The sequence below is a fragment of the Rhopalosiphum padi genome, chromosome 4 (genome assembly GCF_020882245.1).
Source record: "Rhopalosiphum padi isolate XX-2018 chromosome 4, ASM2088224v1, whole genome shotgun sequence".
Lineage (NCBI taxonomy): Eukaryota > Metazoa > Arthropoda > Insecta > Hemiptera > Aphididae > Rhopalosiphum > Rhopalosiphum padi.
The window spans coordinates 39,403,615-39,417,824 of record NC_083600.1 but is presented as its reverse complement, the minus strand read 5'-3'; the positions used below and the strand labels follow the sequence as shown (position 1 = coordinate 39,417,824).

General features: G+C 24.6%; 2 protein-coding genes across 2 annotated transcripts; one reads left to right on the top strand and one right to left on the bottom strand.

Annotated features, from left to right (window-relative positions):
* Window positions 1–444: 444 nt before the first annotated feature.
* LOC132931048 (SPARC) lies at window positions 445–12,995 on the bottom strand. Its single transcript, XM_060997245.1, has 8 exons — window positions 12,838–12,995; window positions 6,172–6,271; window positions 5,103–5,253; window positions 1,766–1,881; window positions 1,556–1,702; window positions 1,251–1,453; window positions 657–804; window positions 445–584 (listed from the first exon to the last, which is right to left on the bottom strand). Exons 2-8 carry the CDS (start codon window positions 6,253–6,255, stop codon window positions 537–539), a joined length of 897 nt encoding a protein of 298 aa, XP_060853228.1. The 5' UTR covers window positions 6,256–6,271; window positions 12,838–12,995; the 3' UTR covers window positions 445–536.
* On the top strand, window positions 1,881–4,144 carry LOC132931047 (NAD kinase 2, mitochondrial). Its single transcript, XM_060997244.1, has 3 exons — window positions 1,881–2,166; window positions 2,262–2,526; window positions 3,288–4,144. Exons 1-3 carry the CDS (start codon window positions 1,885–1,887, stop codon window positions 3,881–3,883), a joined length of 1,143 nt encoding a protein of 380 aa, XP_060853227.1. The 5' UTR covers window positions 1,881–1,884; the 3' UTR covers window positions 3,884–4,144.
* Window positions 12,996–14,210: the final 1,215 nt, after the last annotated feature.

Genomic DNA, 14,210 nt, shown 5'->3' with positions numbered 1-14,210 from the left:
TCATACAATTATTACTAGTTGACAGCTATTGTATATTTTTAAGTTAATTAATGTTAGTATAATATTAATTATGAAGTACCTACTTATTAATTACAATTAAGTACCAATTTTTATTATATGAAACAATCATTCAGTCGTACAGATTAATTGATTGATAAAAAATCATACTTCCTAAGAGGTCTCTAATTAATGCCTAAATACACCACTGAATAGATTCCGCTAAAATGTATATAGGCTTGATATTCACCAAGTAAGCACTATCAAATAGCTATAGTTGTGTAATATATTTTGATTAAGATTAGGTAACTTATTCAGAATACAACTTAAAAAAAAAGCTTTTAAATATTTAACTAAATTCTTCTACAAATGATAGTATAAGATTACTTAATTAAACTCATATAACATTTTACTTTGCACACAGGTAATATAAAATATCGCAATACATTAATCATTAATTATATAATTTGATTAGATACATAATATGCATGCTATTATAAAAAAATATGTTTCAAAATAATTTTAAATAAATGTTTATATTAATTTAATTCTTGACGTAAATCATCACACTCGTCTTCCAGTGTTTCCTGCAATAACAATTAAAATGCTATTAGAAATCTGAAATTATATGATATCTATCGTAATTTAATATTTCTCACTTTAGGTATTTCCAAACAGTTTCCCCATTCTTCAAGTGTCACCATGTGATCTGAATTTGCGTCACATTTGTTTAAAAATGGAGCAATACAATGTTCTAAATACATTAATGGTGCTCTAATTGGAAACAACTCATGTCTCGATACAGCTCTAAAACATTAAAATTTAATATAAATATGTGTTACATATTAACAAAATATTCATTTGATGTATTATAATACTCAAATTACTAATTCTATTTCTAAAAAAATTATTTTTTAAAGATAAAATTATTAGTAAATTAAATTAAAAAAAAAAAAAAATACAATATTAAATAAAAGTAAATTCTTTATGTTTGTAACCAGAAAAAAATCAAATATATTTCACCATATTATTCATTATTTAAAATATTTCAGTATTTATAGATTTTATTAATAATTAAAATTTAAAATATAAACTTAAATATAGATTATATATAAAAAAAATCAAAATAATTGTATCTAAATATTATACTTGATACCTCCCAATTTACATAATTAGTTATTACAATAATAACATTAACTCATTTTGTTTCTATTTATTTGATGTTAAATATATAATACTTTTTGTTATCTTACCTATCATGGGGATAACCATCCAAATCGCACCACTTCCAAACAGCTGCATTACTCCAAAGTTTTGTCATATTCGTTTCTGCTTCATTCATCTTATTTTTAAAATGAGGACTTAATTCTTCTCTATCTGCCAAATCTTGCATTATGTGAAAAAGCCATTCTCTCATTCTCCTTGGGAAATCTGCCATTTCTGAGTCAGAACATTTCTAAAGATTTATAGCATATTAATTATAAATGATTCAATTTTCCTATTAGCTACTATGATCACTAATCAGATAAAATCGATTTATAGTTCTATGATAACTTACTGACAGTTGCTTACAAGCGCCATAATATTCTATATGTAGGTGACTAAATTCTGGGTTACTGCATTTTTCTGATTTTTCTTCACAGTTACAACGCATTCTGTGAATTTCACAATCAGAACCCCATGTTTGATTATAGTTTGAACAAACCTAAAAAAAACAATTATAAAATAAAAATAAAATTATATCGATATTTTATTATATTAATCTTACCTTTCTTCTTTCCTCTGTTTCAATAGGACATTCTGTAATACAAACACATTCTGCTTCACCATCTTCTGTCAACTTGCATACACGTCCAGCACCACAGTGTTTTTTTTGACAAGGACCTAATGATTATCAAAAAGACATTTAAACAGATGTGTAGTGGGCGCAGATATATGCAATTATGGAAAGGCAAAAAAGTTTTATTGGTAGCAAAGTATACTAGAGTCGAACGTGAAAGACTCGAACACCCTAACGTAACAGAAAAACAACTATTGAACCAATTAAGTAATCAAGGTGCCAACTTGAAAACAATTTTGGAATCACATAATGAACACTACAATATTGTAAAAGAGGTGACAGCTGCTATAAGCCGTTTGGATGTTGAATCGAAAATAATTAATTTGAAGGTAACTATAGAATAATGAAACATTGTATTTTTAAATAAATACCACTCCAACAGAATGTTTTAAATAACACATACAATTGTTTTATTTTTTCTAAGGATATTAATACTGCAGCAGTATCTTGGGCTGATGTTCTGATTGCTATTGGTGGTGATGGAACATTTCTAGTTATGTCCAGTTATGTTCAAAATAACCAAACACCTGTTGTTGGTATCAATTCCAATCCAAGTTCATCACTCGGTTATTTATGTTTACCAGAAATCTGTTCCCGAAATATACAGAACACGTTTGATACTTTAGAAAAACAAAAATTTTTTTTTATCGACAGAAGAAGAATTAGAGTTTCAATGAAAAATACCAAGAGTAAGAATCTATTACTTTTTTTTTTTTTGATAAACTGTTTAATAGTATTTAGGGCATTGACACTATATTAAAAATACATTTTATTGATTGTATTATTCCTTCTAATATATTAAAAATATGCAAATAAAAACATAATTATCTAAATGGTTACATTCATGCACTGAACAACAGGAGGATTTTTAAATTTTCCTATAAATAATTATTTTCTTACAACATAATATACTTGGTATATCTAGAGAACTTTCAACGTTGATGGATATAATTGGTGTTACGTTCACTCGTTCACTGTACTTGAAATAAATTAAAACATTGCTACTCACATTTTTCTGGCATTTCTCAATTTTATATTTTTTTTTTAAATATAAATAATTGTTACAAACACATAGTTTATTTTTACAATAATTAATTTATGGTATATTACAACTAATAATTATATCATTTTCTAGCTTGATTTTTTTTTAATTTCAACTAAAGGTTGTACCTAAATGAATGGAATATGTTGGGTTTCAGCTTTATGGTGTCTGCTGGTATAAAACCATAATTAGAATAAATAAATATTAAGTGTATTATTAAATTATATTGAGCTTTTAAAATTTTTGTTTATATCTATGTATAAAGCTTAATATTATATAAATATTTAAATTCAACAACTTAATGAAAAACATCTTAACCTTATTCAGCAATAGATATTAGTGTGTATAAAAACAATGCAAATGTAATAACTTCACTTTCATAATAATAATATCATGTATTATTTTTAGAAAAAATGGAACCACCAATAAATATGTATCAAGATTTTGTAAAAATTAGACCAGATTCTCATTCATCACATGACATGTTGGCACTTAATGAAGTATTTATTGGTGATAAAATGCCAGGACGTACTTCTGAAATGGAGTGTAAATTTGATGGTAATATTCCCATAAAAATAAAATCATCTGGACTATGTATAAGTACTGGAACTGGATCAAGTGCATGGAGTTATGCATTGAATAAAATAAGTGTTAACGAAGTTCGGAGGATTTTAAATTACAAATTTTGTGAAATATCAGAACAAGAATGTTTAAATATAGCTAATGAATATAATAAAAATCTAGTCTATAAACCAGATTTGGAATATTTACAATACACTATAAGAGAACCAACAGGAAGATCTCTTTGGCAATCAAATGATGAATTAATTAAGTCTGATAAAATAAAACAAGCTGAAGTAGAAACCCATTGTGAAGAAGGATGTATAATACTAGATGGATTTTTGATATATGTTTTTCCTAAAGGCGCACAAGCTATTTTAACCTCAAGACCCGAAGATTCAATTAAGTCAGTTATGATTAATGTTGATCAAAAAAATAATTAAATTTTATACATTTATAACTACTCTTGAAATTGTGATATTTTAATACAATTTTAAATTTTAATTTTAAAAACTAATATTTAGTTCTGACAAAAAATGATATTTTTTAATTAATATTGTACCAATTTTTTTAAATATTTTATATAAGTAGAATATCAGGGCCAAGAAAGTTAAAAATTAATTATCTATAGAGTTTTATACCTATTGTAATTAATGTTTATTTAAGATGTTACAAATTATATAAAAAAATATTTAGATAATTTATATGGCCTAATTTTATTTTGCATTCTGAGCAAAGCGATGTATGCATTGGTTTATAACAATTTGTTTTGTTTTTTTTTTTGTATGAGTACACAATATATAGTAGATAAAATGCTTTAATTTTGAAAATGGGATATCATACATATATATATTTTATACTTTGGAAAAATCAAATTCATCTAGTTGATAGTTTTACTAATCTTTAAATTTCCACCAAATGTTTAGATAGCCATTTTCTAATTATGATAAAATTTACAAATATTTTGACTACTTTTTGGCTATTTATAGACAAAAGAAATTTTTTTTATCATTATCTTAAAAATTATTTGTTAAGTAGAAATTCTTAAAAATTGAATAGAAAGCTTCTATTAAGTTGTTAATTTTTCAATTAGAAAATATCAAAAATGTATAGACATAATATTTCTTTAATTTTACTTTTAGGTGTATTTCAAGTTTAAATTTTTACATAAAAAAAAAAATTGAAATTAATTTAAGGTTAATATTCAAATTTAATATCTATTAATAACTTTAAAAATGCTGAAAGTAAGGTATTATATTTGAATGATATGTAATAATGTTACACTTAACAGTGATTATTACATCTGTGAGAAGTTTTAGATATTTATATAATTGATTATGTTAGATTATGAGTTATAATATTATTTTTGTATCAGCACTAATAAAAACAATTATTGCAAAACAATTAATTATATAAGTAATTTTCATTTCAATATTAAATATATGTTAAGTATTAACTATAATGATGATTTTAATGCAAATAATAATATATAGGTATTGAATACAAGTAGGAAATTAATTTCTAAACATAGCCAACATTCCCTGTAAGCAGCTTATAATAAAAAAAAAAAAAATGATAATTGTAAATTCACAAATTAATTTGATAAATGTCACTAGTCATTAATTTTTCATTTTTAAATACATTATAAATTTAAATAATTACTTTGTTGATCAGTCATTTCCAAAAGTTGAATTATGTTTGCCTGAGGACCTTCAGCTTTCTTTTCGCCTTCCAAAGTCTTAACCAAAACATCTTCCATTATATTTTTTGGTAAACTGTCAATTTTGTTTCTCATCCATTTTTTAGTTTTCCTCTATCAACAATTAAAAAATTAAATTAAATATTATACCCATTTGGTTAAAAAAAATATTTAACCTAATTTGATAAAAGTGGACCATTATTATCATTGGACAAGAGATCAAGAATAAACCTATAGGTACTCACTAATCTAATGAATGAAAAAATATTATAACTCAATTTAATAAATTTCTACCACATGACCACTAACATTAGCATAGACACTAGACAGTGGCATAAATAGGCAAATACTTGTGCAAGTAAAATCCTCAAAAAATACAATTAGAATATAGGTAGCTATTTAATTGATTAATATTTAAAAAAAAAATTATGAGCTAAATCCTTCTCTAGAGTCTGAAAATTATTCTTATCAGTGCTACTGAATTTAGAAGAATACTGTACTGAAACAGTGAAACAGTACAGAATAATTTTTTTAACAATAAACATTAATTACCACAAAAAATAATAAAGAGTTTTTGAAAAAAAATACCTAATTGTTGTTTAATGTTATTTTTCAAATTCTTGATAGGTAAAAAAAAACATACATGATTTTTGTCACCAATTAGGTAGGTATTTGATGAAATATGAATACTTAAATTATGGAAATATCATATAGTAAAATTTTCTAAAAAAAATTGTAGCTAGAAACTACTATGAAAATTTATTATGTTTGAAAAAATGTCCATATAAATTTTTATAGCAACGTTAATTTATATTTTTAGTTTATTCAAAATAATTAGTAAATATTATTAGTCAATAATAACAGGTAAGCTGTCATAATTAAGTTTAAACTATAGAAAATTTGATGATATACCTGCATTTCCTAAAAAAATAAATTTTTCACATGAATAATGTTCATGAAATAGTAAATGTAAAAATATATTAAGCATGCAATTTTATTTTTTTAATTAAATAAGAATAAAACAATAATTACAGGTTTTTCTTCAATCGACATAGAACACTCGAAAATAACAAACAATACCAACGCAATACCAACAAAATCCTTGAACTGAACCATTTTGATAGCTTAGTACCTAAAAAAATAAACATTTATTTTATTATTGTTACCTAGGTTAGGTTTTCATTTAAGGTTTTTAGTTATATTAATAAATATACAAATATACAATTAATAGGAAGAAGTACTTGCATAATATACTAGGTATGTAAAACTACAAAAGTTTTAATTTATTATTAGTGCGTACTACGTAGTTACCTATACCTATCGGCTATCTATAACACATAATTTCTGCCTACCTACTTAAAAATAAATTATTTCTCACTCAATACATCAACGGCTCTTAAACTTGGGTAGAACATTAATCCCTGATAAAAAATAGACATAAATTGCGGTTCCGCCTTTCCCCTTACACATTTTATTTCGAATCGGTACCTACTTTTTTCTTTACAAAATATCTCACGTTATGTATCTTAGCGAAAACCATTTGATAGAACCCCACGGACCCCAGACATAAGTGTAAGGAACTTTACTATAGTTTGAATCATAGCAATATATAATTTATGTAATAAGTAATAACTTATAGGTACATACAAATATACAATACAAACTTGAGCACTTGGACACCGGTAGTACCCGTGTGCCCAAAATTTAGGATCTCATTATCTCACCGTTTACAGTTTGCAGTGCAAGGGCCGGTCCGGACGTGATTTAGACCCATCTCGCCGAATCCAATCTCGCCGAAGCATAATAAAATAGAATTTTGTTTTGTTCAAATATTAATTTAAATATTTGTTTATTCAAATAAAGTCAAATAAAATCGTGAAACCATAAAAATAAATGAAAAAATTTAAGCATTTAACTATGTATATAAGACATAATGTTAGCAAAAAAAATTGTTGGGTAGCAATGCATAAACCTTAAAGTCAATTTTCTATAATAAATAATTATGTACTAAAAAATCCTATTAGTTTATTTTTATTATAAAATAACATTTTTCTTAAAAAATTATACTATCGTCATATTTTTTTAGTCGTTTGAATTTTTGAATGACAACATAATATATTGATATATTTTTAATTTAATTTTATGAAGCAGAATATTTTTAAGTATTTTAATACATACAAATCTAAATTCAAATAAGTAGTAAGTTAGTAAGTATAATAAATCAACATTTTACGTGGATACCCTCGGTATCCTCGTAAAATCCTTGTTAATTATAATTACCAATGGTATCATTATTCCTATGACATAGGCACATAGTTGTGCAATGTATAAATTCGGATAAATAATTGAGGTGCTGATTTAAATGTCCCATCCATAAAAATAATTTCACTACTACTGCATAGTATTCTTATTGTTTGTGACTCATATTTTTAACTCAAAATAATTTTTACGTATTTTATCAAAAATCAAAATTCTAATTTTAAAAATCGTACTACCATTGTCACAATATATTAGGAGCCTTGTATTAATTTTTCAGTCTTTTTTACTTCACATAGGCGAAAATTTGAGAGGGGCTTGGGTGTGTTTATCACCCCCAATTTTGAAATTAGCACCAGCAAATTGTTTTATGTTGATTTAGATTTTAATCGGCGCATTCGAATTATATCCCTAAATAATATTTTGTCCGAGTTATGTCCGTGGTTTTGTCACGGCACATCCGAGTTGCGTCCGCGGTTTTGTCACGACATATCCGAGTCGCGTTCCCGGTTTTCTCACGATAATGTATACTAGCTACGTCCATGGGTTTTTCAGCGACTGACACGATTTAAGATACTATCTTAAATCGTGGCGACTGAGAATAATGTTTGGTGATAAACTCGTAGATAATCTCGATTATCAATATCTTATCTGTAAATACCAACTTACAATTTATTGTAGGAAATTGATTTTGTTCATTTCAGCATTAGTCATACTTCGACATTCCATTTGTTCGACAATTCATCATAATTCATAGTTTTATATATTTTTATTTAATTTTGCAATGGAAAATCTTGAAATAATTCTTCGGTCTTTCATTTTTAAAACCCAATAAGGTTAATAACTGTTTTTATGAAGACCTAATGGCTATAAAACCTAACGATGAAAGAGTTGATAATTTTTTGAATTATTTTGAAAAAAATAATATTTCCCTGGAAATAAATTTCAACCGTCGGTATGGGCCGAGTTCTCAAACTCGTTAATACGTACCACCAAACCTTTTGAATCGTTTCACTCAAAATTAAATGGGATGTTTTATTCATCGTAACAATTTTCAATTTGTTGAAGTATTGAAAAATGTTCAAACTGACATTTATATTTAAATGCGAAGTTCTAATTTAAGAAGCAAATGAAGAAAGGATGTGAAAAAAGAAGAATTTATTAAAAAAACTATGACAGTTTGAAAACAAAAATATAACACGTCTTAACTTCGTACAAAAATTGGCAAACAAAAATTGACCAATACATAAATGATATATATATTATATATAAAATTACAATTTTTAACCATACAATTTTATAAAATCAACCTTATACATTTAAAACAATAAATAATTTAGAATATGTTATTACAATTTTTAACCACTATAGCCTATAGGTATCTACCATTTATATAAATAACAGCCATTACATTTTAGAATAATAAATAATTTATGATATATAATTACAATTATTAACCAGGACGCAACTCGTACATGTCGTGAGAAACTCGCGGACGCAACTCGGATATCGCGATGTATATTTTTATATTTTGGGACACAATTCGTATGCAGCTATTTTAATAGTAACAAGTATCCATAAACTCAAGATAACATTTTTAAAAAAAGATAGAGGAGCTTCAGCACAAATAAAACTGGCGGAGTTTACAATGTTTACATTAAACTGTTTTATTTAACCGGTAATCTGGCGGAATTTACAAACGATCGACTCGTCCACCTATAGATACAGTTGCGTACATTATATATAGAATATTCTAGGGTAGCAGATGGCAGATGCTACATTGCTCCCCTATATTTTTGGCTTGAAAGTTGAAAGTATAATGGACAATGGCACTTTCGTGTAAAAATAATAATACTCAATATTTTATTCTAATTTTAAAATGTTTATTGATTATTATTTATTATTATTTACTATTATTTTTCAAATTGCGTTTGTTAATATTTATGGATTATGGGTAACGGCATAACGTCCTTTAGGCAACCATTGTGTGACAGACGTAGGTAAGCTTCCGAATTTCAAATGACTTAGCTTAGCTCTTTCCACCCCTAAATTAAAGTATATATATTTATATATATGCATCCATGAACCGTGTAATATTATTTGGGGTGTTGGCCACAATGCTTTAGAATCTAAAGTTTTAGAGAATAATAACCCTTCTCCCAAAAATTTCAACGAAATGTCCACCTGTGTATAATAATATAATCGTAAATAAGTAATCTTTATTGTTTATTTTATTGCTAATGTATAACATTTTAATTTTTAAACACTCCTAATAAAAATATATATTACCTATATAAATAATATTTTGTGTAAATGAACACAATTGCCTTAATTAAAACCCTAATAGTAATAATAACGTGATTAAATAACGTAAAGTAATTTGCGTTTATTATTATTGACATTAAACATATATGTAGTATTGTAGTTTGTAGATATGTGATGGTGGTCAAATTTAATTGGGTTAATTAATATTGCAATCATTTTTTTTTCCTTATGAAAATAATAACATCGACTAATAATGCTATTTAATTAAAATCCAAGTCATCAGAATTAATAAAACGTAATAAACTTATTACTCATAATGTAGCAAACATATGAAGATGTGTTACCATTTATCGTCTAGAAAAGTTATCGAATATTATATTATTATTAAATTCAGCAATAATTTGTGGGTAATACAAAACAAATTGTACTCGAATATAATATTATGTAAATAGGTTATCAACAATATGCAGAAATATATACTTTTACATACATATTAAAAAGCAAATGCCAATATTATAAGTACTGATTCGTTTATATTTAAACAAAACTAAATGAAAACTTAATCAATATTTTCGACTTTTGTCATATAATATTTTTACATAAAATTGTAACTATGTCGGTATAAAACGATGTCATAGTGTCAAACATTTCTGAAATCTTCATACATTTTCTACTTGATGTTTGTTGTTTGATGTATTTTGATTGAAAAAAAAAGTTATAGCACAATGTTTAGATTTTTTCGTAAAATATGACAAAACTATAGTTTACTAACTATAATTATACTCAACTTCAAGTGCCCAGGGGTGCGGCTTAAAATCGAAAAATTAATTAAAAAATTTACAGTTTTAATGTATTGGGTATTTTCAAAAAATGGGAGAGTGCCACGAAAAAATATTTAAAAAAATGTTAAGGGCCATCCTAATGATATATATATAAATATAGGTAATAAAATAATAAATATATTATTATAAATGTTAGGTTTATCGTAATAAGTCATTACTAATAACTATATTAAATACATTTATTAATATTAAGAAACAACTATGTAAGATTAAATTTTATTTATTTACTTAATTTTAATTTCATATAATGAAATACTGGGCCCCACTGAGAATACTCGTGTTTTAAATTAAATTTAACAAAACCGTAAAATAATTAAAACTTTTTTTAAATAATATATCATTATACCAATAAAAACAATTTTACAAATATTATATTTATACTCATATGGTTACAGCTGTCGATCTTTTTCTAATCATAAAAATATCTCTCAACAAAATTATTTATTGTACAAAATTATGTATAGCTTGTAATTATTCTTAATAAAATAAAAAAAAAATAAAAATTAAAAAAAAAAAAAAAAAATTATCTAAAAATGTACTTAGTATAAGTATACATTATTTTACTATAGACAAAATATTACAATTTTAAAAATCAAAAGGTAAAATTTATAATATTTAAAGTACCTATATTTTAGACATTTATTATTATTTATTTATATTAATATCATTATATTATTGTTATTATGTAAAATGCATGCACTTAATAAAACCAGTTATTACAGTGGTTTATCATAGTATTAGTTATTTTACATAACACACCTATAGGTACCCGGATAGCCTATCGATAAAATGTTTTTAAATATATATATACTAGGTTTTAAAGTTTAAACGTGTTTTTTTATATTTATAATTGACTTCGCTTAAATGTTATTATTTGAATATTATAACCTGCCATTATTTAATAACATTGTAATTATTGATTTCATTTTTGTTATGAAATTATTGAAATTAAAACAACAGTTTTATAACATTGACTAAATTACTTCCTTTCGTCCTTTAGATTACCTATTATTATCTCTGCCGGACATAAAATGTTTTTTTTTATTCATTATTATTACTGATTAGTGATTACTGTTTTCGCCGGAACATAATATATTTATCTTAAAACTGTTGGATAATAGTGCTTATCTAGGTGACCCTACATACAGGAAAAAGTTATCTGAAGTATTTTTTATTCGAATCTATGCTTATTATTATAACTGTTAGTTGATAGTTGAATATAATAATATTCAACCAACTGCTAGTTGCTACAATATAATGCATATCAAAATAAAGTTTCTGTATAGTTAAATAATTATATATGTACCTATATGTATAGACTATAGGTAAATAATATCTTATACTTCATTACTTCCTGATATTGTATACATTGTAATAAATCTCAAGTAGACAAATTTTTAAAAAATTTTTGTGTGGTGAAAACACCATAACAATGACCAATTTTCTTGTTTTATAAATGTATGTCTCTAAAGAATACAATAAAAAAATATATATAACTATATAAGTACAAATTAAAAACAGTGATTACGTACAAAAAATAGTACAGCCGCCACTACAGCTACTAACCATATTCATAAATTATTTAGGTGTGTATTAATTAGGTATAAAATTAAATTATACAAGTAACCCACAACATAATAAAGTACTTATTTTTTTTATTTAATAATATCGCAAATTTGAAGTACTCAATACTCAAATTGAGTAACAAAAATAAACGCTGTAATTTTTACACAACTAAATGTAGTACTTATTGCATGAAATACGCACAGATGCTTAGCTATCTGTTCATTGGTCCGGAAAAGGTTTTGAAACAGATGAATCGATTTTGTCGAGGTTTTCATATGTATTGTATTATATATTTTAAGTATAGTAAACCGGAAAACAAAATATAGATTGATTAATTTTAACCCAAGTGAAGTCGAATAATACAACTATACAAGTATTTTATTAATAGGTACGTTATTTATAATAAAATAATATAATTAATATATTATTAGCCAATATAGGTAAATATTAAATACTTAGTTATCATCATATTGAATACGTGAATACTTGTGTATGACTGTTTAAATACAATATTATATACTAATGTAGATAGATATATTTATGATTTTATGAACTTACGGTTTACGAATAACACAAATAATAAAATAAACCAATAATTTATAATCTTATTTTATTACCCATATTATAAAAAAAGTATTTATTAAAATATTTTATAATATAATAATGATATATGGACTTATGGTTTACGAATAACAAAAATAATAAATTAATCAATAATTTATAATCTTATTTTATTACCTATATTATAAGAAAAAAAATATTAACTTACTTTTCCGTATTATACTTTAATTACTGCAATCCAACCAAACAAATTATTTCATATGAGCGCAGAAATACATACCATACTCACTATTCACAATGAACTATAGTCAGAAACGGATATGTGTTCCATTTCCATCTTCCATCCGTTTGCATATTATACACATTGATGCATTGATACATGAAATATAATAATATATATATACTGTTGCACTTTAGCTCTCTCTATTGAGCATTAATTGCAAACTGCAGTGATTTAAATGATTTAGTAAACTAATATTATTTTTAATTAATTTAACAGTTTAATAACATTTATTGGACCAACCATGGTTCACTAAATTATGTTTAAGGGACCATTATCTTGCAATTAATTCATTAAATGTTTAATGATTGTTTATTCAACTCGGCTTTAAACATGGAAAGAACAAAACGATGATTATATTTATTTAAATGAATTTCAAACGTGTGTTGATCGAAATAATATATTCAAAATATTGTATAATAATAACATTTTAATAAAGAGTATAGATTAGGTTAAGTTTGGATTTTATAGCATTTGCTAATTATTATAGGATAAAATAAAAATAGCATATCTAGTGAGCTTTAAATTTGTTTTATGCACTAGCACCAAAGACTCCAAGTATGAAGTTTTATTTTAATAAGTTATGTTATATTATATATTAAATTATTGTATATCGATACTTGAGTAGATACCTGAATAAGTCACAACAGCAGATTTAGTTGCCTATCTAATAATATACACTAATATTTTTTTTTTACATTATAATATTTTCAATTATCAAATAACTTTTACTGAATTTTGTACAACTACTTCTTGAAAAATATTCGTAAAAATATTTTATACTTAACATTTTGAATTTTCACTATTATATTATCTAATCCTTCTATATTTTTTTAAAATATGAATTTAAAAAAGGGGTTGCATCAAAAAACCGCAAAAGAGGCTGTGGGTGAATTACGACCCGAGTAATTTATTATCATTAGTAATGACTAATGATAATGTATACCTATGTACCTGGTAGCTGATGCAGTAAAGGCTACATATTTATAGCAATAAACGATAAACGTTTTCGACACGCGTGGATAATTATATATTTATCGTATTATCTGCCGTACAACTTGCATTAACTACTATAATAATCAGATAAGGTAATAATGTCAAATTACGAAATTAAAATTGTCAATATTCAGTCCGAAATCAATCTTTATTCGTATAGGTTTGTATCAATTAAAAAAATTATACATATTTGAATATAGTTCGTCACGGAGTTAGTAAAGATTTACAAAATTCGAATTAATTGGAAAATACATAGTATTAACAATTAATTTAGTAAATTACTTTAAAAAATACTTTTTTCAATA

Excerpts from the sequence above, each read along its gene's own strand:
- LOC132931047 (XM_060997244.1), top strand. The coding sequence starts at position 1,885 with ATGATTATCAAAAAGACATTTAAACAGATGTGTAGTGGGCGCAGATAT. Across the intron at positions 2,167-2,261 it reads CGAAAATAATTAATTTGAAG|GATATTAATACTGCAGCAGT; the intron begins GTAACTATAGAA and ends ATTTTTTCTAAG. Across the intron at positions 2,527-3,287 it reads TTCAATGAAAAATACCAAGA|AAAAAATGGAACCACCAATA; the intron begins GTAAGAATCTAT and ends TATTATTTTTAG.
- LOC132931048 (XM_060997245.1), bottom strand. The coding sequence starts at position 6,255 with ATGGTTCAGTTCAAGGATTTTGTTGGTATTGCGTTGGTATTGTTTGTT. Across the intron at positions 805-1,250 it reads GATGGTTATCCCCATGATAG|AGCTGTATCGAGACATGAGT; the intron begins GTAAGATAACAA and ends TTAATGTTTTAG. Across the intron at positions 585-656 it reads ACTGTTTGGAAATACCTAAA|GAAACACTGGAAGACGAGTG; the intron begins GTGAGAAATATT and ends TTGTTATTGCAG.